We start from the raw sequence: 25,935 nt of genomic DNA on the forward strand, positions 1-25,935 counted from the left end.
CTTTGTTTACATCAAACTTCAAGCAGCTACTGGTGTCTTCTTGAGCACTGACAGGTCACCCAGCTCCAGGTGTCTTCCCCAGCTCCTGGTGTCTTCCCCACCTTCCCCAGCTCCTGCTGTCTCCCCCAACTCCTGCTGTCTTCCCTAGCTCCTGCTGTCTTCCCCAGCTCCTGCTGTCTTCCCCAGCTCCTGCTGTCTTCCCCAGCTCCTGCTGTCTTCCCCAGCTCCTGCTGTCTTCCCCAGCTCCTGATGTCTTCCCCAGCTCCTGGTGTCTCCCCCAACTCCTGCTGTCTTCCCCAGCTCCTGGTGTCTCCCCCAACTCCTGCTGTCTTCCCCAGCTCCTGTTGTCTGCCTCAGCTCCTGTTGTCTTCCCCAGCTCCTGCTGTCTTCCCCAGCTCCTGGTGTCTCCCCCAACTCCTGCTGTCTTCCCCAGCTCCTGTTGTCTGCCTCAGCTCCTGTTGTCTTCCCCAGCTCCTGCTGTCTTCCCCAGCTCCTGCTGTCTTCCCCAGCTCCTGCTGTCTTCCCCAGCTCCTGCTGTCTTCCCCAGCTCCTCCAGCTTCCCCAACTCCTGCTCTCTTCCCCAGCTCCTGCTGTCTTCCCCAGCTCCTGCTGTCTTCCCCAGCTCCTCCAGCTTCCCCAACTCCTGCTGTCTTCCCCAGCTCCTGCTGTCTTCCCCAACTCCCGCTGTCTTCCCCAGCTCCTGCTGTCTTCCCCAGCTCCTGCTGTCTTCCCCAGCTCCTGCTGTCTTCCCCAGCTCCTGCTGTCTTCCCCAGCTCCTGCTGTCTTCCCCAGCTCCTGCTGTCTTCCCCAACTCTGACAGCTCCTACTGTCTTCCCCAGCTCCTGCTGTCTTCCCCAGCTCCTGCTGTCTTTCCCAGCTCCTCCAGCTCCTGCTGTCTTCCCCAGCTCCTGCTGTCTTCCCCAGCTCCTGCTGTCTTCCCCAGCTCCTGCTGTCTTCCCCAGCTCCTGCTGTCTGCTCCAGCTCCTGCTGTCTTCCCCAGCTCCTGCTGTCTTCCCCAGCTCCTGCTGTCTTCCCCAGCTCCTCCAGCTTCCCCAACTCCTGCTCTCTTCCCCAGCTCCTGCTGTCTTCCCCAGCTCCTGCTGTCTTCCCCAGCTCCTCCAGCTTCCCCAACTCCTGCTGTCTTCCCCAGCTCCTGCTGTCTTCCCCAACTCCCGCTGTCTTCCCCAGCTCCTGCTGTCTTCCCCAGCTCCTGCTGTCTTCCCCAGCTCCTGCTGTCTTCCCCAGCTCCTGCTGTCTTCCCCAGCTCCTGCTGTCTTCCCCAACTCTGACAGCTCCTACTGTCTTCCCCAGCTCCTGCTGTCTTCCCCAGCTCCTGCTGTCTTTCCCAGCTCCTCCAGCTCCTGCTGTCTTCCCCAGCTCCTGCTGTCTTCCCCAGCTCCTGCTGTCTTCCCCAGCTCCTGCTGTCTTCCCCAGCTCCTGCTGTCTGCTCCAGCTCCTGCTGTCTTCCCCAGCTCCTGCTGTCTTCCCCAGCTCCTGCTGTCTTCCCCAGCTCCTGCTGTCTTCCCCAGCTCCTGCTGTCTTCCCCAGCTCCTGCTGTCTTCCCCAACTCTGACAGCTCCTACTGTCTTCCCCAGCTCCTGCTGTCTTCCCCAGCTCCTGCTGTCTTCCCCAGCTCCTGCTGTCTTCCCCAGCTCCTGTTCTCTTCCCCAACTTCTGCTGTCTTCCCCAGCTCCTGCTGTCTTCCCCAGCTCCTGCTGTCTTTCCCAGCTCCTCCAGCTCCTGCTGTCTTCCCCAGCTCCTGCTGTCTTCCCCAGCTCCTGCTGTCTTCCCTAGCTCCTGCTGTCTTCCCCAGCTCCTGCTGTCTTCCCCAGCTCCTGCTGTCTTCCCCAGCTCCTGCTGTCTGCTCCAGCTCCTGCTGTCTTCCCCAGCTCCTGCTGTCTTCCCCAGCTCCTGCTGTCTTCCCCAGCTCCTGCTGTCTTCCCCAGCTCCTGCTGTCTTCCCCAGCTCCTGCTGTCTTCCCCAGCTCCTGCTGTCTTCCCCAGCTCCTGCTGTCTGCTCCAGCTCCTGCTGTCTTCCCCCAGCTCCGACAACTCCCGTTGACTGGCATCAAAGACCTAAATAGATTTGAAATCACGGCCTGGGATTGAAGTGACTACATTAATATTAATAACGGGCGGCAGAAACAAAAGACCCGCGCCTGTGCCGCACGGCATGGGGCGCTGCTCTACTGTATAGTGTAATCCTCCCGGCTGAATGGGGGGGGGTGATGGCGTGAGTGGAAGATGGGGATGAGATATAGGTTGGGCTGGGGGAGGGGGGAGTGTGCAGTATATCATGGTGATGAAGTGGGGTGATTTAATAAACTGATAGAGTATACGGAGCGTGAGGTGACTTTTGGGAATTGGTGACTCGGGGGTGAGTGGTGACTATGTGGTAGGTGGTGACATGAAAGGGTGTGTTTGCTGTTGAGATTATTTCAGCTATACTCAGCCGTGCACCATTAGTTGACACAGGCTTATGCGTAGATTGTTGAGTAAAATAATCAGAGGTCAAAAAGAGTTAATGAAGAATGTTTTAAGAGAGAAGTTATTTCTCTTGTTTTGTCAAACTTTTTACAAACATATAACCGCCCCCTACCCCCAGAGTCCTGTGTATGTGGCCATAATAACTGTACACGTAGCTTCTATTGTTCGTTTAGCTTTTAGTGAATAGTTTCATATGTGTTTACATATTTACTTAATGTGTAATCACATAATGATAGTATGTGTGCCGACATACGTGTACCATAAAAGTCACATAATTGCTTTATATGTTGTCAAATAATATTCTTGGTACGTAGGCAAATTATCAATTAATTTTTAATTAATTTTACCTCAACAGTTTAGATTTTGAAGCTACATAGTTAGCATATTCAACCACAATCTTAATTCCCGTTAATTGATTATTATTTTGTTCGAATCGATTTTTATTTTCTGGGTATCGATTACTATACTTCATGTATCGATTTTTGTTCGGTAGCCGTGGTCTCAAACCTACCACGTAGACCAAAGGTCAACAAAGCTATCGGTCGCACGTGTATGTCAGCCCCGCCGCAGTGCCCGGGTGAGCGGTCATAAATACCCACCCCTAGCATCACAGTCCAGATACGATTACTGCGAGAATCGAATCCACAATCAGGCCATTATTCCAGATATTGTAATCAGGTCATACAAAAATCGGTTCTATGAATTTACTTGTGCTATTTTTATTCTCGAGTTAAACCCGCTTAAGTTAGAGATAGGGAACAAAAATAATTATTTCAATAAATATATGTAAATTTTCTATCATAAATTAATGAATGCGCATAGTTTTATGTAAACAAAAAAAAATTTGGAACAACAATTCTTCTCGTGCGGAAAGAAGTTGGCAACTGCGCATGTGCGTTGCGCATGTCCACCCAGCATGTAGCAGTGATAGAGCGACGCTCTCCAGTCACCCCCAAACTATCGCAGTAAATGATAATCTCGTAAATAAAATGACAAGCTAACAAAAAAGCTATTCTGGTAGGAGAGTATGCCGTTTCTATGGCAACAAGTAATATACGAGGTTTTGGCTCCCATCGACTAGCGTCAGCGGAAGTTGATGTCAGTAAGTTATAGCCCCCCCCCCCACCCCTCCCCTTACACAACACGTAGCTTACGTGGATAATAATGTCATTCAGTTATGGGCCCCCACTACATAGAATTGTTCGATCTTAATGCCAGACAGCTATGGGCCCCACCATTTTGAATAATCTGATTTTTATGTTACTCTACTTTGGGCCCCCACTACATAGAATAAAAAACTCTTGATGTCTTTCGTGTCTTCAAGTTTGGGATGGGAAGGGGGGGGGGGTTACATCTATGGGGTCGGGGGGGGGGAACATCTATGGGTTCAGGGGGCGGGGGGGGGGGCGGGGTTTACATCTATGGGTTCAGGGGGGGGGGGGGTTATATGTATGGGTTCAGGGGGCGGGGGGGGGGGGGGGGGGTTACATCTACGGGTTCAGAAATCGTAGCTTTCCCAGCCAAAGACCCACAGTACAGCCTCCAGACAAAAAAAAATTAAAACATCAAATCGCGTGATATGTTTGTCTTTTATATTCTTCATTAATCGAATGCCCCCCTCCCCCCCCAATGGAACATGTAAATAGTTGCACGTGCTACCAAGCGTGACTCACAGTCATGTGACCAGGCATAACGTGACCCTCAACAAAAGCTCGGCATCTTGAGACGGGCTTCTGATTTCTCAATGTTTATCTTCAGGTCCCAATGTTTTTCTTACATCTACAATTCACGCACACACACGCACACACAATAATATACCTCTTAGAGCACACTCTACACAGAGCCGAGTCTACCCAGAGCCGAGTCTACACAGAGCCGAGTCTACCCAGAGCCAAAGCTACCCAGAGCCGAGTCTACCCTGAGGCTGCCCAGAGCCGAGTCTACACAGAGCCGAGTCTACCCAGAGCCGAGTCTACACAGAGCCAAAGCTACCCAGAGCCGAGTCTACACAGAGCCGAGTCTACCCAGAGCCGAGTCTACACAGAGCCAAAGCTACCCAGAGCCAAGTCTGGGTAAAGTCGGTACTACCCAGAGCCGAGTCTACACAGAGACGAGTCTATCCAGAGCCGAGTCTACCCAGAGCCGATTCTACCCAGAGCCGAGGCTACCCAGAACCAAGTCTACCCAGAGCCGAGTCTACCCAGAGCCAAAGCTACCCAGAGCCGAGGCTACCCAAAGCCGAGTCTACCCAGAGCCGAGTCTACCCAGAGCCAAAGCTACCCAGAGCCGAGTCTACCCAGAGCCAAAGCTACCCAGAGCCAAAGCTACCCAGAGCCGGGTCTACCCAGAGCCAAGGCTACCCAGAGCCAAGTCTGGGTAGAGTCGGTGCTACCCAGAGCCGAGTCTACCCAGAGCCGAGTCTATCCAGGGCCGAGTCAAGCATTGACTGTTATCACCGCTGAGCTGACTGTGTTCTACCAAGCGCGTGCCTGGGTGTAAAGGCGATTCCAGTCAAATACCGTATCGGCCATCTGTCGAGTTCCCCGGGCGCTGGGGGGGGGGGGGGGGTGTTGTTAGAATATAGGGGCCAGGGGAGGGTGGGGTGGTAAATTGGGTCAACCAAAGCTAGCAAGAGTTATTCCACTTAGCTGAGTTAGGACTAGGGGACACAACCTATTGTTTCAGAGCGAGGCTGTCGTTTGTCCTCACAAGACGCTAAACGTTTAGAGGAGGGGGGGGGGGGGCGGGGGTTAAATAAAGTGGGGAGGGTGAGGGCTGGATGATAACAACATCAAAGATAGTTATCCGAAAGATCGGAGCTACACAAAAGAAGTTTCTTGAATGTTTTAAGCACGCGTAGACTCTAACTTGGCGAACACGACGTAATTTGTTCACTTCTAAAGCCATCAGCGCTGATGTATTAAACTTTAAAAAAAAAACCTGGATAAGAAAAAAAAGCTGTAACAATTAACCGTGGATGGACGGACTAAAGATTTGAATGGAGTCAGTGGAGCGTGACCGGGCACGTACCTTATCAAACAGCGCCACGGCAGATCAATTTAACCGTGATCTGATCATTTCGACACGCTCTGATTCACCTACCACAATCGCCGGGGCGGGTGTTGACGGTGGGGGCTTTTTTAATTAGCATTTGTAATTATCTTTCATCTTTGGTCTAAGTCATACATGGTGCTAAGTCATACTAGGTGATGACTTAAGTCAGCAAGTTATACATTGTACTGATGTTTCTACATGAGGCTGTGTGATGTTTTATTAAGGAGATGTTTTTTAAATGTGCGGGTTCTTTGTATATCTGATGTGATGTATTTGTTTGATGGGATTTTGATGATTGTCTGATATGCTTGTGATTGGGTGGGCTGATGCTGATGATTGGGCGGTAAGCTTGTGATTGGGTGGTATGCTTGTGTTTGGGTGGTATGCTTGTTATTAAGTGGTATGCTTGTGATTGGGTGGTATGCTTGTGATTGGGTGGTATGTTTGTGATTGGGTGGTATGCTTGCGATTGGTTGGAATGCTTGTGATAGGTTGGTATGCTTGTGATTGGTTGGAATGCTTGTGATAGGTTGGTATGCTTGTGATTGGGTGGTAAGCTTGTGATTAAGTGGTATGCTTGTGATTGGGGTGGTATGCTTGTAATTGGGTGGTATGATTGTGATTGGTTGGTATGATTTTGATTGGGTGGTATGATTTTGATTGGGTGGTATGCTTGTGATTGGGTGGTATGCTTGTGATTGGGTGGTATGCTTGTGATTTGGTGGTATGCTTGTGATTGGGTGGTATGCTTGTGATTGTGTTGTATGCTTGTGATTGGGTGGTATGCTTGTGATTGGTTGGTATGCTTGTGATTTGGGTGGTATGCTTGTGATTGGGTGGTATGCTTGTGATTGGGTGGTATGCTTGTGATTGGGTGGTATGCTTGTGATTGGGTGGTATGCTTGTGATTGGGTGGTATGCTTGTGATTGGGTGGTATGCTTGTATCAGTGGGCGGGCTGCCAGACTTTGCGTAGGAAGTTGTGTACAGTAGGATGATAAATAATCAACAGATCACGTGACCCGACTTAATCACCGCATTATCCGCCGGTCCTCAACTCACCTGAACGTATCTACCGATGTCGCCTTTTGTCGTGCGGCATTTCATTGTGCGGCCGTTTGTTTGTGCGGCATTTTCTATTGCGTCCATTTGTTCACATGTTTAATTCCTAAAAGGTTCCAATGTTTACCAGTTTTATGAAGTCAGGCCGACGTGGGCGCGATCCCGCAAGCGTGTAGAGTCGGTGTAGACCGGCGATGAACTGTAGCGAACACGCTTACAAGTCGGACAAGCCCGTCTGTAGAGGCTGATACAATATTCATCCCGTGGGTACTTATTCACGGAGCATGTCACCCGGCGCCCGGGGGGTTAGGTCCGCCGTGTTAACCCCACAAAGACGCCATTGGATAATGTAATCAAAGAACATAAAACCTACCGCTATTGTGTTTAGCCAGGTTAGGAAAACTATTTTTCTGGAGACAATGTATGTTTGATGGATACAGAAGTTTAGAGGCCATTCTTTATGCCCGCTCGCGATAAACACGTGAACAGTTCCATGGACGAGAAGCACTCACCATAGCGGGGAATGTGAGGGTCGGGACAATGGCCTGACCTAGATAGTCTATTATCTCAACAGTTTTTTGTTTCAAAAATTTAATTTTTTCTCTTTCCGTGGGCGTAGGGTCAAAGGACCGCGAGTAAAGGTGAAGGACGTAGAAATGGTGACCGGAAATCTATGGTAACGAAGGGACATCTGTTTTACATAGGATCACGGTGCTGGGGGGGGGGGGGGAGGGGTCCGTCGACCAAAAGACCTTTATTTAGAGTTACAGAAAGTTAACGGATATCATTTGGAAATAAAAAAAGCAATAAATCAAAGTAATATAATGAAAATAATTTGTTGTTTAAAAGAAATAATTTCCCGTCAAAGATTTGAAATTGTGTTGTTTTACATCCAATGCAACATTTTTTTTGCTTGCTGACAAGGTATGCTTAGCGGAACTTTTGCATATTTATAAAATAGCTGGTTATTTAATTTAGTTTGAAACATTCTGAAAAAAAATCACTTGTTGAGGCCGCACCCCATGCAAGAAGAAAAAGATATCACAAACTACCGGGTTCGAATCCCATGTGTGCAGTGGTAGCGACCAAAGTGAAGCCATCGATCAACAAAGTGAACACCTTACTCTGATGCTCTAGTTGAGCAGTTAATCTCCTGCTATAGTCACAAGTAACACCTTACATTGGATGGTATAGTTGAGCAGTTAATGTCCTGCTATAGCCACAAGTAACACCTTACATTGGATGCTCTAGGTGAGCAGTTAATGTCCTGCTATAGCCACAACTAACACCTTACTCTGATGCTCTAGGTGAGCAGTTAATGTCCTGCTATAGCCACAACTAACATCTTACTCTGAGGCTCTAGGTGAGCAGTTAATATTCTGCTATAGCCACAACTAACACCTTACATTGGATGGTATAGTTGAGCAGTTATTGTCCTGCTATAGGCACAACTAAACTAACACCTTACATTGGATGCTCTAGTTGAGCAGTTAATGTCCTGCTATAGCCACAACTAACATCTTACTCTGAGGCTCTAGGTGAGCAGTTAATATTCTGCTATAGCCACAACTAACACCTTACATTGGATGGTATAGTTGAGCAGTTATTGTCCTGCTATAGGCACAACTAAACTAACACCTTACATTGGATGGTATAGTTGAGCAGTTAATGTCCTGCTATAGCCACAACTAACATCTTACTATGAGGCTCTAGGTGAGCAGTTAATATTCTGCTATAGCCACAACTAACACCTTAGTCTGATGCTTAGTTCAGGGGTCTCCAAACTTTTCAGCCCGAGGGCAGCATTAACTATCAAATATCAGTTCGGGGGCCAGAGTTTCTTTAAGGCATCTCTTCAGGGTCGTGGCGCCCCCCCCCCCCGAAGAACGTCTACCGCCCCTCCCCCCCCCCCAACGAAATATAATTTATATAGAAATATATACAAATTTCAAGTGTCCACCCCCCCCCCCCCCAACCGAGGTTCACGTTTGCTCTCAAATTGCTCTTAACGTATTTCATTCTTGAAAATGTTTGTTCACACAGGTATGTTGTTCCAAAATTTGAAAGGTACTTTGATGCAAAAGTTTTAATGTTAGGAAAGTCTTCCTTGTGCAAAAACTTATGAAAACCCATCCGCCCTTCTTTGAACGTGTCTCTAATGAAGTCATTTTCTTGCAATTCAATGACCTCCAGCTGCAGTTCATCTTTACAACTGGCCACATTTGCTTCAAATGGGCTTTGAAACAGTCTCACTTTTTCTGCCTTTGAATCCAAGTCAGAAAACCGCTACTGAAACTCAGCTGGAGGTCTTTAATGATCTCGTATGTAAATGACGTGGGGAACTCAGTGGTTGCTTCAGCCGTAAAGACCTTGCACTGCTGAAAGTGTGTCAAGTTGTTAGCCTGTACTTGTTCCAAAAACATGACAAGTTTGTATCTAAAGGCCTTTAGGTGGGTGTATAGATCAGAAACTAAATTCCACTCTCTTGCTGTTTTAGATTCAGAAAAATTAAATGACTAGTTATGTCTGCAGCAGAGGCCAATTTCTATACTCACTCTTCATCAGACAATAATGGCTGTGACTTGCCTTTACTATCAGGAAGTCACCTATTTCTTTTCTTAGATACTCTGCTCAGAATTTTCTCGCAAAATTAGCAATCTTACTGATGTGAAATATGGTAAATCTTGCGTTTTTGCGTTTGTCTCTGAACTATCTATGTTTAAATATCCTCTCCGGTAACAGTGTCATATATTATATGTAGGGAAACCAGCTCTTATGTTATGTTCAGGTCTTCATCCACACCTCTAATGAACACAAGAAGTTGAGAGGTGGAACAGCTGCCCAGCGACTCATCCATTGCAATTGAAAAATGGCTGAACTTCCTGGAATTTTTCGCTATTAGAGTCACTATGTTTTCACCAATGTCCGCAACACGGCGAGTAATTGTATTTGCACACAAAGCTACATTTTCAAATAGTTTTGAATTTTCTGTACAAAGCTCCTCAAAGCTGGACTCTACAACACAATAATATACAGTTAACATTTTAATACAGTGTTAAGGGTAATACTATTTTTAGATACCCACATATACATTTTTTGTATTTAAAAAAGAACAATGTTATAAAGAAAGAGTTTACCGTGGTCGTTGTGTACTTATCAGGGTGTGGTGGACACTGACGTGAGTATATATATATATTTTTTTTTGAGATATTAAGACGAAGGTCAATAACAAAATGTTAAAAGAATCGATATTTTTTCTATATAAAAGAGAAAATATGTCAGAAAAGAGCATGCTATTGTAGATCCGAAGTTAAATAACAACAATACACACAAAACATTCATAGTGTATGTAAGAAACGGTACTTGCGTTATGTATGTTTTAATAAGTAAGTGCTTCAGTTATATAACATGTATTTTTTTAATATGGAGCCATGATCATTATAAAGTACTTCACATATTTCAAAGTTTGCACTAACTATTAGTTTACGAAGCATATTTCTTAAAGACTTGTAAAAAAACTATTTTGCTGAAACTTGCTTCCCTTGGCTATTGGTGTTTTTGTTTCCATATCAGTCTGTGGTTGTGTGACTTTGGTATGAGGGACGTCTGGTGTGGTGACTTAAATCATTTACCAAGGAGAAGATGATGCGCATGTTTTTGTCAACCAATAATTAATATTTAATAAACACAGTAAGTGTTAAGTAGCGTGATAATTATAATTGTTGCTTGCCTATAAAAATGTGACTTATTTTCTATTCATTAAAAAAAAAGTGCTTAGAGTTTAACCGGCTAGAAATCGTGTATTGCCTAAGAGTGTAATTGTGTTTATTCACTTTATATGTACCAGTCGGGTCCAAACTTGATTTATCAAAATATATTGCTTCAAGTTAAAAGTAATTCAAATTGAAATGACTAGATGTACAGGCCCCTATTTAATCTCTAATTTTGCAAGACATTTTTGGGGCTCCCACTGATATGCATATGTCCAATTGCACATACAATGCATACCATACAGATATGGCTTGATCTAGTAACCAAGAGCTAAGCTCAAAATTAAAACATTGTTTGAATCTACTCATTTGTTTTCCACGTAAAGTCTAGTCCTTTAACCTGAAAGTCACAAGTTCGAATCGGGGTTCAAGTCCGTAGATTGTAGGCCCTACTTGAGTCCACGTAGCTCTTAGGAGTAACTGATTCAAGTTAGGGAAAGTTGCGCGTTGGCATACATAGAACTATAGAACAACAATAAAATAAGTTGAAACGACATCTTATTCACACAAAAAAAGAAATATTAAAATATATGTATACATATTTATTGTCTAATTAAAATCAGTTACGTACATAATGTTGTTTATTTATAAAATTATTTTTATATGATAAAGCTGAAGACAAGTTTGTTTACACATTGACGATCATTAGACTTTATTCACAGATTAATACGAATAGGATGTCCAGAGCAGCGATATTTTATAATCTATATACTACTAAAAGTCAAGTTTGTTTACATGTTTGAATATTTATTTGTTTGTTTTTTTGTTTGTCCGATCGAGTATTGTGATATGTTCGACTCTATCTGGAGAGCTGTAAAATAGTATGTAGGTAGAGAAAAATGTTTGTTTTAAGACAGGCTGTTAATCACACATTTATTTAAAGACGTTAATTAATTTATTGATTTATTCATACGTAGAGTAACCCATTTTTTTAAAAAAAGATTAGAACGCCACTACACTCGGCGGGACCGTGACGTCACAGTTTTTTGTTTACTCTTTAGTACAATAAAATGGCGGCGTCTATCGAAGAAAATTGTGTTCCCATTCAAAAGTTTAACGCGTTCTAAATCTAATTTTCTGTCGGTCATAACTTTAACAATACGTCCGTTTGCTGTATTTATTACGTTCCAACACTTATATCAATTTTCAACTGTCTTTTTTCATTTAGTTTTACGATAAATTTCTCTAGATCTAAAATCTGTCCAAGAAAGTTATTTATAGATCTAGATCTAGAATCTAGGACAATCTAGGTAAAATCAAAGATTTATTAGTTATAAATACAATAAAAAAAACGAGACTTAAGCAAACCAGTCGTAGATCTAGAATATAGATAATTCTATCTAGATTTAGATAATAATGAGTTTCTATATACTAAACTATTTTAGACCTTTATTATTTTGTATAAATCTTTGTTTGGAATATGGTAATTTTGAAATGCTCGCTCCCGGGCCTATTGGTGTAGCTTAAGATTCATACGCGGCTTAGTTGCCGGTAATTTTGCTAAATTATAAACGTAAATTCTAAATATAGCTCAGTCGTAGATCTAAAATATAGATAATTTTCTTTCTAGATTTAGATAATAATGATTTTCTATATACTAAACTATTTTAGACCTTTATTATTTTATATAAATCTTTGTTTGGAATATGGTAATTTTGAAATGCTCGCTCCGGGCCTAATGATTAGATCTAGGGGAGGGGAAGGGGGGGCGGGGGGGGGGGGGGGGACATATGTTGGGGCGCCAAAATGGTTTGGAAAAATAAATTGAAAGGTTGAGGGGGGTTCAAATCGAAAGTTTGAGTGGGGGGGGGGGGGGTGTGCACATCAAAAGTTTGAGGGGGGGGGGGTTGAAAATCGAAAAGTTTGTCCCCGGGCGCCGGGAAGGGTCGCTATGCCTCTGAGTGGCAGACGTGATGTTTTTTGATGGATGACCCCCGAAACCCACAGTTATCCAACGGATGACGGGTATTCTAGTTTAAACTTAAAAATAACTATAAAAAATTATTGGATTTAACAGAAATGGCGTATTGATCATTAATTTGAATTATCTATGTTCTATAAGTTGCGCACTTATTATAGCTATTGCGTTCATTTAAAAGCAAAATGGAATAAATAAATGAACATTTTTAACCGACAAAAAATTAATTCTAATTTTCAGTAATAGTTATTATCTTTAAACAAATAAGACGATACCATTTACGTTTATAATTCAAATGTTTCACTAAGAATAAACATTTAACAATTATTTATTTGTGTAGGTTGCATCCCTTGAAAACAATGACTTATCAGAATGGGAAGTAACTCGGCAAAATTAATGGTCGACCTGTTCCCGTGCTCGTGGTGTATGTTAAAAACATTGGCTCGTTAAAGTAGACAAAAAAAAATAGACATGGTGCTAAGATACTTCGAACACACTTCCAAGATCGTCACATCCGTGTCGTTAATAAAACTACAGAACTGCATTGTTTATTTAGGGCATTGAGTCAAATAAGACGATATGAACATTTGAGTGATCGAGTTGATATTTGAGTATAGGTCTTCAAGATTATCATGAGTTGAAAGTATATCGTTTTATCGAACCTAAAGAAGACCGACATCAGAGCAGAATCAAGAACAGATTCTACACTTTGTTCTTATCCAAAAGACCGATAAGCGAATTAACAGTTATTGTAACGAAAAGTAAAATATCATTAGGATGATTGATTTTTTTCATTCTTGCTGGATTTTTTTTATTTATATAATTAAAAAAAAAACAATAAACCGGGAGCAATTTCACCTAAACTTTCTCGAATATTCTTATATAACACTATGGGGGATGGCACCTCGGGATATAGACATGATTTTTAATCCATTTTAATTACTTAAACTTTTAAAAATCCCGTAGAAAACAGAATTGCGCAAAAAAATCTGTGTATAATAGTGTGGAATATAATTAGTAGGCCCTACTTTATAAACTGAAATGCGTTTTTTGAGAGATTAGAAATAGCGTAAATTACTATTTCTGGTCAATTGGATTTACTTCAATTTTGTCAAAAGGCAGATAATTAGATGTTTTAACCCATGTGAAGTTCATTTATCTATCTGAAACTGTACTCAAGTTATAGCCTTTGAAAAATTTATATAGTAACATAATGTTCGTGGAATGAGAGGTAAGGTGTAGCACATCATTGTAAAAAAACTGGGGGAATCTTAAAGCTTTTCGTAACAATATTACACGTGTGTTGAATGGGGAATTTAGGGTAAATTTTATAATATTGTATGTGGAATGGAGTATCCTAGACAGCATTATCACGAAGATTATCTAAAATGGTTAAGACATCTTTATCACATTTTATGTAGAAGGAGATCAGAGAACTGTTTTATCAATTCTTAGTTTGAATTTTTTTTTTTATAAAACGTTGTCATAGTGTGTGTATGCACAATGGAGCTTATAGGGCAACACAGTATAGGCCTAAACAGTTAAGAAAAAAAAGTAATAACGACTTAAGCATAGTTTAGATCACAGGAAGACAGACGTTAGACTATTCCCCTCCAACCCTGTTAAGATTTCTGTGAGAGGCCTTGACCTTTCCAAACCATTATTGTGGACGTTCCACAACCAAATTCCTTGGTCACAGACAATATGGATATACTAGACAATATACTTTTTTCTTTCTTTTTTCTTTGTTTGTGTTTTTATTCAAAAGTACTAACAACGTTAATTTAGTATCCAAGTAGACTGGCCAGTTATTGTACACAGATTTCCTTCCGTACAAACAACATAACCAAACTACCCAGCATTCATTCTATAACTCTAGTTGAGCAGTTATTGTCCTGCTATAGCCACAACTGTCTGACTCTCCAACACCTGCACGTGCTCTCTGATAAAGGTGAGCACACCAGCATAACTCCAGTCTTTGACTCCCCCCCCCCCACCCCCTCCCCCCCCCCCCATGCTACACTAGTTGTTCCATATTGGGTGATAACATAAAAAACATGTTTTTTTTTAAAGCCGATTTGAGATCAAACGTTGTTTATATCTTTAAAAGCAAACAAAAATCCCAGACATTGTCACGTGATCGGGACAAAAATAGATATATTTGACGAGCAAGAAAGATATGTCGAAATACGCCAGAGTCTGTTTTACAGTAACCTATTACTATTACGGTTAGGGGGGGGGGGAATAGAGACATGATGTGAGGGCGGATAAGGAGTAGCAAGGCTTAAGTCTTGACGTTTTCTTCTACCCATCTTTAATTTCCCATCAACATCTTAAAGCGGCGTAGTATAGCGTTAAAAGTTTAACGTCAACATTGTTGTATGTTGGATGGCTGAGAGAGAGCTTGACGTGACCACCACACGATGTACTCAGGACATATTCCAGTCATCTCTGTATAAGTTCCACACAGCCTCGGTAGCTTCATGCCTCATGCATACTTTTAAATTTAACTCACACCAGAACGACACAGATACGTTTGAAATTTCTGACTCCGCCTTTTAATTAAGCGCATCATTGAAGTTTAAACTGTTGCACACATAATTACATTGTTAAAAAAAATAAACCGCTTTAACTTGAAATATTTGAAACCAATTTGTTTAGTATAGCAAACCTTATATTTTGACGCCTTTACTGCTACATAGCTCGTTCATGCATCTCTTCGGGGGGGGGGGGGGGGTGGCTTCGAAGCACGTTTACCAAACCCCTAAAGGAAGTAGAATTTATTTGGAATGTTTATACTTCAACCCCCCTTAGAAATTTATATCAGCCCCGGAGAAAAATGTCGGAAAGAAACTTTTCTAGAACCTGGGTACGACAAATCTTTTATTGCCTGGACTGTATGACGGGCTGTAAAACTTGTCTGTCTGCTGATCTCATTACGTAATATGCAGGTGTTATAACCTTAGGTTTAGCCTCAAACCTTAACCGCTTGATAAAACAGGACTTAAAGCCTGTCTAATACACCTCTTTAAGGTGGATTTTTACAACAAGTGAGGTTTAGGATTCGACTAAGTACCGTAGTCAGTGTTTTCTTCAGACTTTTTCTACGACCGGCGGGGGGGGGGGGGGCACTTGGAACTTTTGAGGGGTAAGGGGTGGATTAAATTTTCCGGGGAGGGGTGGGGCGGACACTGGTAAAAGTATATTTCATCTACATAAATTTTATTTAGTTGGAGGGGGGGGGGGTACTGTCCCCCCCCCCCTACCACCCACCATACGAGAAGCCTGAAAGAAACACTGATCGTTAGTGGTCGATGTCGATTCATCGTTAAAATGTATTTTCAATCCATTCTCTATTTCGAGTAACACACAAATAGTGACAATTTAATTACTTTCAAGTAGGCCTACAACTTTAAGATTTTAGTTTTTATTTTTTTTTTAAATTTTTATTTAAATTTTTTTAATTCTAAAAAGTCGCCCTTGTTGAACTTGAGGAGGGAACTAAATTTGAATTTTAATCATGCCAATATTTTCTCAGCAAACATGGATTTTAAATGAATGACCACCACAATTATGTCCTATCAAACCCTGCCCCCCCCCCCCCCACATCACCAAACTAGTGGGCTCATTAAAGTCACTTACAAGAAGAGGTCCCGGAAAACTAGTTCCTCGTTCACCTGTTGATTGAGCTTGACCCGTGACCTCTCCGGAATATATTTCCGGTTCACGCTTCGATCTCGGGTGATACCAGCAGCCGATAACCAGATGCAAACATTCAGAGTTATCTGCCCCAGGAAGTAAATATTGTCAACAATTAGATGAGATATTGCTGCAGTCAGATCTGGCAGCTCATTGGTACTGACCTTGGGTCAAGGTCACTGCCCACATCCAGGGGTTTTCTCCGTCGTTTACGGTCCTGTTTGTTTTCAAATCACAATATTTTTTTGAGAAAGGGGGCTACGTGTCCTAATTTTGGTGCGAACAAGCACCCTCAGCCCACACACAAAGAAAACAAGAAAAGTACAACCTAATATTTACAAGCTGGAATTAAAGTAAAAAAAACACAATTTTATATTACTTCCAAATTTTTTTACTTCCTCTAAAAGTAATTGATGCCACTTTATGTCGATTTAAGATGGCGTATTATAAATTAGGATAATGTTACACTTAGAGTTCAGTATAAATAGAGAAATATGGATAGTGTTAGATTTCAGGATAACTATAAAAAATATGGATTAAGTTACAGATAGACTAAAGGTTATATCTAGAGAAATATGGATAATGTTACAGCTAGGTTTTAAGAAAATTAGAGAAATATGGATAATTTACAGATAGATTTCAAGAAAATTAGAGAAATATGGATAATGTTACAGATAGATTTCAAGAAAATTAGAGAAATATGGATAATATTACAGATAGATTTAAAGAAAATTAGAGAAATATGGATAATGTTACAGATAGATTTCAAGAAAATTAGAGAAAGTGAAAGATGTATATGTAAATGGATGTATGCCCTAGTAAATTGAGGACAGATTTGGATACACGCAGATGGTGTCGGAGATTGTCAAACCAAATGTCACATTCAACATATGTCATGCCCCATCAAATGACATAGAACAGATGTCACATCATGCATGTCACATAACGAATGTCATGTCAAATCAAATGTCACAGAACTTACTAAATGGTGTTTTATACAATGATGAATTGTGTTTGTCTCTTCAGATTTTAATTTAAAAAATCACGTGACAAAACAGGAAGTTATGAATGGGCCATAGGTCCCCCCCCCACACACACACCACATGTAAAACAACTTTACCTGTGTTGTAAGATCACCTACATCATAGGTTAATCAAAGACAGTGTAGACAGTGGTAGGTTCAAAACATGTCCTATATTGAGAGAGTTATCAATGGTAGGTTCAAAACCTGTCAGATGTTGAGAGAGTTAACAGTGGTAGGTTCAAAACCTGTCAGATGTTGAGAGAGTTAACAGTGGTAGGTTCAAAACCTGTCAGATGTTGAGAGAGTTATCAGTGGTAGGTTCAAAACCTGTCAGATGTTGAGAGAGTTATCAGTGGTAGGTTCAAAACCTGTCAGATGTTGAGAGAGCAGTGGTAGGTTCAAAACCTGTCAGATGTTGAGAGAGTTATCAGTGGTAGGTTCAAAACCTGTCAGATGTTGAGAGAGTTATCAGTGGTAGGTTCAAAACCTGTCAGATGTTGAGAGAGTTATCAGTGGTAGGTTCAAAACCTGTCAGAAGTTGAGAGAGTTATCAGTGGTAGGTTCAAAACCTGTCAGATGTTGAGAGAGTTATCAGTGGTAGGTTCAAAACCTGTCAGATGTTGAGAGAGTTATCAGTGGTAGGTTCAAAACCTGTCAGATGTTGAGAGAGTTATCAATGGTAGGTTCAAAACCTCTCAGATGTTGAGAGAGTTATCAGTGGTAGGTTCAAAACCTGTCAGATATTGAGAGAGTTATCAATGGTAGGTTCAAAACCTCTCAGATGTTGAGAGAGTTATCAGTGGTAGGTTCAAAACCTGTCAGATGTTGAGAGAGTTATCAGTGGTAGGTTCAAAACCTGTCAGATGTTGAGAGACTTATCAATGGTAGGTTCAAAACCTCTCAGATGTTGAGAGAGTTATCAGTGGTAGGTTCAAAACCTGTCAGATGTTGAGAGAGTTATCAATGGTAGGTTCAAAACCTCTCAGATGTTGAGAGAGTTATCAGTGGTAGGTTCAAAACCTGTCAGATGTTGCGAGAGTTATCAGTGGTAGGTTCAAAACCTGTCAGATGTTGAGAGAGTTATCAATGGTAGGTTCAAAACCTGTCAGATGTTGCGAGTTATGAGTGGTAGGTTCAAAACCTGTCAGAAGTTGAGAGAGTTATCGCCTAGTATCCACACTGCCCTATGCTATGCCTGTCGTATTAATGCCCAGAAGTTATAATGCCGTTTCGCCGTGATGCCCTGGCATCAAATCTTGGCGATGCCAATATAATGCCCTGTTGTCGTGAAGACCACATAAACTGTCAGAAAATTACCCGAAAAACGTCACAATTTTAAAACAATAACATGATTATAATACTGCATCCCACGTTGCTCATATCTGATTAATCACTTTCTTCATGTAGGTGACATAATCTTAAGTCACTCATTATTATTTAGTTAAAGATGGCTCTAAATTTTAACACTCCATAATTACCACCTCATCTGTCTAAATCATGCTGACCGACAAAGTTATACAAATATACAAACTGGACACTAAACAGATGAAAGGCTTCACTGTGTGACGTCATTAGTTGAATGATAGAAAAACAATTATGACATAAAGACGAAAAGAAAGGAAGAAAAAAGAAAGAAAAGAAGGAAGGAAGGAAGGAAGAAAGAAAAGAAAGAAAAAAGAAAGAAAGAAAGAAATAATAAAGAAAGAAAGAAAAAGGAAAGAAATTGTTGACTTTATTGTTATGTTATCATTAGCTCGGGCCAAGGGTAGACATTTTTCTAATGGGTGTGCGTGCGCATCGGGCAGGTCAAGGTGTTTTATCTCCGTGACGTGCAGGGATCACGTGATCTCAGGTCACCGTGACATCGCTTGCTGCAGCAGATGAGCAGGGTGGGAGGGGGGGGGGGGAGAGCAGCAGAAAGATATATTTAGGGGCCGCACATATTTGATTCATTCCATTATCGAACACGCCAATAAACACACGGCTTTCAGCTTGTAACCAGATGCTGGGGACGATGATAAAAACGACGAGATCGCGATAACATCTATTTCAACGCTGGAATCGAATACACACGAATATCGTGTTGATTTAGTTATCGATAATAAACACATATTGACCCATTTGCGAATTAGTTACATTCCGACAATGCTCAGCTCTTTTACATGTAGTTCCACCTACACCTCAGTTCCATAGAGCAGGCTATTTGACGTAGGCAATAGAGCAGGTGATATGACGTAGGCAATAGAGCAGGTGATATGACGTAGGCAGTAGAGCAGGCGATATGACGTAGGCAATAGAGCAGGCGATATGACGTAGGCAATAGAGCAGGTAATATGCCGTAGGCAATAGAGCAGGTGATATGACGTAGGCAGTAGAGCAGGCGATATGACGTAGGCAATAGAGCAGGCGATATGACGTAGGCAATAGAGCAGGTGATATGACGTAGGCAATAGAGCAGGCGATATGACGTAGGATTCACCCAACTATCGCCTTACAGGGTTGACTTTTTCAGCCAAAAATATCATCCACCGCTCTTTAGCCCGATGTTTAAACTTTCCCGTTAATTAAAACATTATAAGAAATATAAGGGGTGAACTTACATGCATTGACATGTACAAAGGTAAGTGATAACTGGACATTGACATGTACAAAGGTAAGTGATAACTGGACATTGACACGGACAAAGGTAAGTGTTAACTGGACATTGACATGAACAAAGGTAAGTGGTAACTGGACATTGACATGAACAAAGGTAAGCAGTAACTTGACATTGATATGGACAAAGGTAAGTGGTAACTGGGCATTGACATGGACAAAGGTAAATAGTAACTGGACATTGACATGGACAAAGGTAAGCAGTAACTGGACATAGATATGGACAAAGGTAAGTGGTAACTGGGCATTGGCATGGACAAAGGTAAGCAGTAACTGGACATTGATATGGACAAAGGTAAGTGGTAACTGGACATTGACATGGACAAAGGTAAATAGTAACTGGACATGTACAGATGGACACGAATAAAATCGAACACTAAATTAACATACGGTCAAAATGGATAAAATTGACACGAAATCAGGACAAGGACATACTGTACAATAATTTTTAGTACCTGCACTGATACAGGACAAGGACATTGTGTACAATAATTTTTAGTACCTGCACTAATACAGGACAAGGACATACTGTACAATAATTTTTAGTACATGCACTAATACAGGATTGCGTCATAAACTGTCATGCGCAATGCGAAATTCATCAGCTAATGAAAAAAAAAGTTTGAGTGAGCAGAAGTTGAAGCCTCCATTCCTCACAACACGATCGTCCAGATTTTTGCCAGATTTTGTTTTAGATGGGAGAGGCTGCTGTCATCGCTGGCGTCTCCTATTTCACAGGCAAATTAAAACAGGATAAGAGCTAATGAGTACGAATGGGGGCTGGGCAGGGGCGAATCAAGCTAGCTAGGGGTCACTTCCTGATGCTTAGCCATAGACCCCTTAACGTGTGTATCACAAATATTTACATTTTACTATAACACAACTTTGCGGAGTTCATTGAAATCGTGGGTCCAGGAAATACCGGGTTCCTAATATTCAGGGCCCCTGGTGTCTGTTTGGCCAGCCCTTCCCAACATCCGCCGCTAATGTATAGTTACAGATACGTTGGTATTCGTACCTTCAACTAGACCACAAAACCACGCTGTTTTAAACACAGTGATGTAACAACACTACACTATCACGCAACTCTAGATCACTATAATTAGCTGTAAATTTTTAAACTGTTGATGTTCGCCTTAATGATGACGTACTGGATACACATCATCACCAGTGACAGGTGCTGGCATTAACGGCCGGTCACGTGGCACTTTCCTCGAAATTTGACGTCTGTATTTGCTTAGGTTCCAGAATATCTAAAAAAAAATCTGGTTGCACACCATTGGATTATCCAACCTTAAAGCTACACAGTTTGGTTTCGTAGGAAATAAAGCTAAAATAAAACCAATAATAAAGTTAACTATGTATTTAGTTTCCAAACGATGTCAGTTGGTTGCTGTTTTATTTTGGTTGCAGATCACGTGATCGTGTTGTTTACATTCGGCTGTTTTCGCATCATTGCTGAGGGGACGGATGATGACATACAAACATGAACAAAGGCCGGAGGACCGGCAGGATTGCAGGGGGAAAGTAGCCGGCAGAGAGTGGTACGGTTAAATTAAGCTGTCATGCAAGTACATTGTCGCAGGTTACCTCACACAGCTCTGGGTTACTGTGGGTTACCTCACACAATTCTGGGTTACCTCACACAACTCTGGGTTACCTCACACAATTGTGGGTTACCTCACACAACTCTAGGTTACCTCACACAATTGTGGGTTACCTCACACAACACTGGGTTACCTCACACAATTGTGGGTTACCTCACACAACACTGGGTTACCTCACACAACTCTGGGTTACCTCACACAACTCTGGGTTACCTCACACAATTGTGGGTTACCTCACACAATTGTGGGTTACCTCACACAACTCTGGGTTACCTCACACAACTCTGGGTTACCTCACACAACTCTGGGTTACCTCACACAACTCTGGGTTACCTCACACAACTCTGGGTTACCTCACACAACTCTGGGTTACCTCACACAATTGTGGGTTACCTCACACAACTCTGGGTTACCTCACACAACTGTGGGTTACCTCACACAACTCTGGGTTACCTCACACAACTCTGGGTTACCTCACACAACTGTGGGTTACCTCACACAACTCTGGGTTACCTCACACAACTCTGGGTTACCTCACACAACTCTGGGTTACCTCACACAATTGTGGGTTACCTCACACAACACTGGGTTACCTCACACAACTCTGGGTTACCTCACACAATTGTGGGTTACCTCACACAACACTGGGTTACCTCACACAACTCTGGGTTACCTCACACAACACTGGGTTACCTCACACAACTCTGGGTTACCTCACACAATTGTGGGTTACCTCACACAACACTGGGTTACCTCACACAACACTGGGTTACCTCACACAACTCTGGGTTACCTCACACAACACTGGGTTACCTCACACAACTCTGGGTTACCTCACACAATTGTGGGTTACCTCACACAACACTGGGTTACCTCACACAACTGTGGGTTACCTCACACAACTCTGGGTTACCTCACACAACACTGGGTTACCTCACACAACTCTGGGTTACCTCACACAATTGTGGGTTACCTCACACAACACTGGGTTACCTCACACAACTCTGGGTTACCTCACACAACTCTGGGTCACCTCACACAATTGTGGGTTACCTCACACAACTCTGGGTTACCTCACACAACTCTGGGTTACCTCACACAATTGTGGGTTACCTCACACAACTCTGGGTTACCTCACACAACTGTGGGTTACCTCACACAACTCTGGGTCACCTCACACAATTGTGGGTTACCTCACACAACTCTGGGTTACCTCACACAACTGTGGGTTACCTCACACAACTGTGGGTTACCTCACACAACTCTGGGTTACCTCACACAACTGTAGGTTACCTCACACAACACTGGGTTACCTCACACAACACTGGGTTACCTCACACAACACTGGGTTACCTCACACAACACTGGGTTACCTCACACAACACTGGGTTACCTCACACAACTCTGGGTTACCTCACACAATTGTGGGTTACCTCACACAACACTGGGTTACCTCACACAACTCTGGGTTACCTCACACAATTGTGGGTTACCTCACACAACTGTGGGTTACCTCACACAACTCTGGGTTACCTCACACAACTCTGGGTTACCTCACACAACTCTGGGTTACCTCACACAATTGTGGGTTACCTCACACAATTGTGGGTTACCTCACACAACACTGGGTTACCTCACACAACTCTGGGTTACCTCACACAACTGTGGGTTACCTCACACAATTGTGGGTTACCTCACACAACACTGGGTTACCTCACACAACTCTGGGTTACCTCACACAACACTGGGTTACCTCACACAACTCTGTGTTACCTCACACAATTGTGGGTTACCTCACACAACACTGGGTTACCTCACACAACTCTGGGTTACCTCACACAACTCTGGGTCACCTCACACAATTGTGGGTTACCTCACACAACTCTGGGTTACCTCACACAACTGTGGGTTACCTCACACAACTGTGGGTTACCTCACACAACTGTGGGTTACCTCACACAACTGTGGGTTACCTCACACAACTCTGGGTTACCTCACACAACTCTGGGTTACCTCACACAACTCTGGGTTACCTCACACAACTCTGGGTTACCTCACACAACTCTGGGTTACCTCACACAATTGTGGGTTACCTCACACAACTCTGGGTTACCTCACACAACTCTGGGTTACCTCACACAACATTGGGTTACCTCACACAACTCTGGGTTACCTCACACAACTCTGGGTTACCTCACACAATTGTGGGTTACCTCACACAACTGTGGGTTACCTCACACAACTGTGGGTTACCTCACACAACTGTGGGTTACCTCACACAACTGTGGGTTACCTCACACAACTCTGGGTTACCTCACACAATTGTGGGTTACCTCACACAACACTGGGTTACCTCACACAACACTGGGTTACCTCACACAACTCTGGGTTACCTCACACAACTCTGGGTTACCTCACACAACTCTGGGTTACCTCACACAACACTGGGTTACCTCACACAACTGTGGGTTACCTCACACAACTGTGGGTTACCTCACACAACTCTGGGTTACCTCACACAACTCTGGGTTACCTCACACAACTGTGGGTTACCTCACACAACTGTGGGTTACCTCACACAACTCTGGGTTACCTCACACAACTCTGGGTTACCTCACACAACTGTGGGTTACCTCACACAACTCTGGGTTACCTCACACAACTCTGGGTTACCTCACACAACTCTGGGTTACCTCACACAATTGTGGGTTACCTCACACAACACTGGGTTACCTCACACAACTCTGGGTTACCTCACACAATTGTGGGTTACCTCACACAACACTGGGTTACCTCACACAACTCTGGGTTACCTCACACAATTGTGGGTTACCTCACACAACACTGGGTTACCTCACACAACTCTGGGTTACCTCACACAATTGTGGGTTACCTCACACAACACTGGGTTACCTCACACAACTGTGGGTTACCTCACACAACTGTGGGTTACCTCACACAACACTGGGTTACCTCACACAACTCTGGGTTACCTCACACAATTGTGGGTTACCTCACACAACACTGGGTTACCTCACACAACACTGGGTTACCTCACACAACTCTGGGTTACCTCACACAACACTGGGTTACCTCACACAACTCTGGGTTACCTCACACAATTGTGGGTTACCTCACACAACACTGGGTTACCTCACACAACTGTGGGTTACCTCACACAACTCTGGGTTACCTCACACAACACTGGGTTACCTCACACAACTCTGGGTTACCTCACACAATTGTGGGTTACCTCACACAACACTGGGTTACCTCACACAACTCTGGGTTACCTCACACAACTCTGGGTCACCTCACACAATTGTGGGTTACCTCACACAACTCTGGGTTACCTCACACAACTCTGGGTTACCTCACACAATTGTGGGTTACCTCACACAACTCTGGGTTACCTCACACAACTGTGGGTTACCTCACACAACTCTGGGTCACCTCACACAATTGTGGGTTACCTCACACAACTCTGGGTTACCTCACACAACTGTGGGTTACCTCACACAACTGTGGGTTACCTCACACAACTCTGGGTTACCTCACACAACTGTAGGTTACCTCACACAACACTGGGTTACCTCACACAACACTGGGTTACCTCACACAACACTGGGTTACCTCACACAACACTGGGTTACCTCACACAACTCTGGGTTACCTCACACAACTCTGGGTTACCTCACACAATTGTGGGTTACCTCACACAACTCTGGGTTACCTCACACAATTGTGGGTTACCTCACACAACTCTGGGTTACCTCACACAACTCTGGGTTACCTCACACAACACTGGGTTACCTCACACAACTCTGGGTTACCTCACACAACTCTGGGTTACCTCACACAATTGTGGGTTACCTCACACAACTCTGGGTTACCTCACACAACTGTGGGTTACCTCACACAACTGTGGGTTACCTCACACAACTGTGGGTTACCTCACACAACTGTGGGTTACCTCACACAACTCTGGGTTACCTCACACAACTCTGGGTTACCTCACACAACACTGGGTTACCTCACACAACTGTAGGTTACCTCACACAACACTGGGTTACCTCACACAACACTGGGTTACCTCACACAACACTGGGTTACCTCACACAACTCTGGGTTACCTCACACAACTCTGGGTTACCTCACACAATTGTGGGTTACCTCACACAACTCTGGGTTACCTCACACAACTCTGGGTTACCTCACACAACTGTAGGTTACCTCACACAACACTGGGTTACCTCACACAACACTGGGTTACCTCACACAACACTGGGTTACCTCACACAACACTGGGTTACCTCACACAACTCTGGGTTACCTCACACAACTCTGGGTTACCTCACACAACTCTGGGTTACCTCACACAACTCTGGGTTACCTCACACAATTGTGGGTTACCTCACACAACTCTGGGTTACCTCACACAACTCTGGGTTACCTCACACAACTCTGGGTTACCTCACACAACTCTGGGTTACCTCATGAAATAGTGGGTTACCGCACACAACTGTGGGTTACCTCAGGAAATAGTGGGTTACCTCACACAACTCTGGGTTACCTCACACAACACTGGGTTACCTCACACAACTGTGGGTTACCTCACACAACTCTGGGTTACCTCACACAACTCTGGGTTACCTCACACA

The 25,935-nt window shown here is 43.2% G+C and overlaps 1 protein-coding gene across 1 annotated transcript; it reads right to left on the reverse strand.

Moving 5' to 3' along the window:
- Nucleotides 1-144: 144 nt before the first annotated feature.
- On the reverse strand, nt 145-2,748 carry LOC131938631 (uncharacterized). Its single transcript, XM_059296737.1, has 2 exons — nt 2,740-2,748; nt 145-2,061 (listed from the first exon to the last, which is right to left on the reverse strand). Exons 1-2 carry the CDS (start codon nt 2,746-2,748, stop codon nt 145-147), a joined length of 1,926 nt encoding a protein of 641 aa, XP_059152720.1.
- Between the last annotated feature and the right edge of the window lie 23,187 nt (nt 2,749-25,935).

The sequence above is a fragment of the Physella acuta genome, unplaced genomic scaffold (genome assembly GCF_028476545.2).
Source record: "Physella acuta isolate Inbredline_101_S28 unplaced genomic scaffold, ASM2847654v3 ptg000254l, whole genome shotgun sequence".
Classification (NCBI taxonomy): Eukaryota; Metazoa; Mollusca; class Gastropoda; family Physidae; genus Physella; species Physella acuta.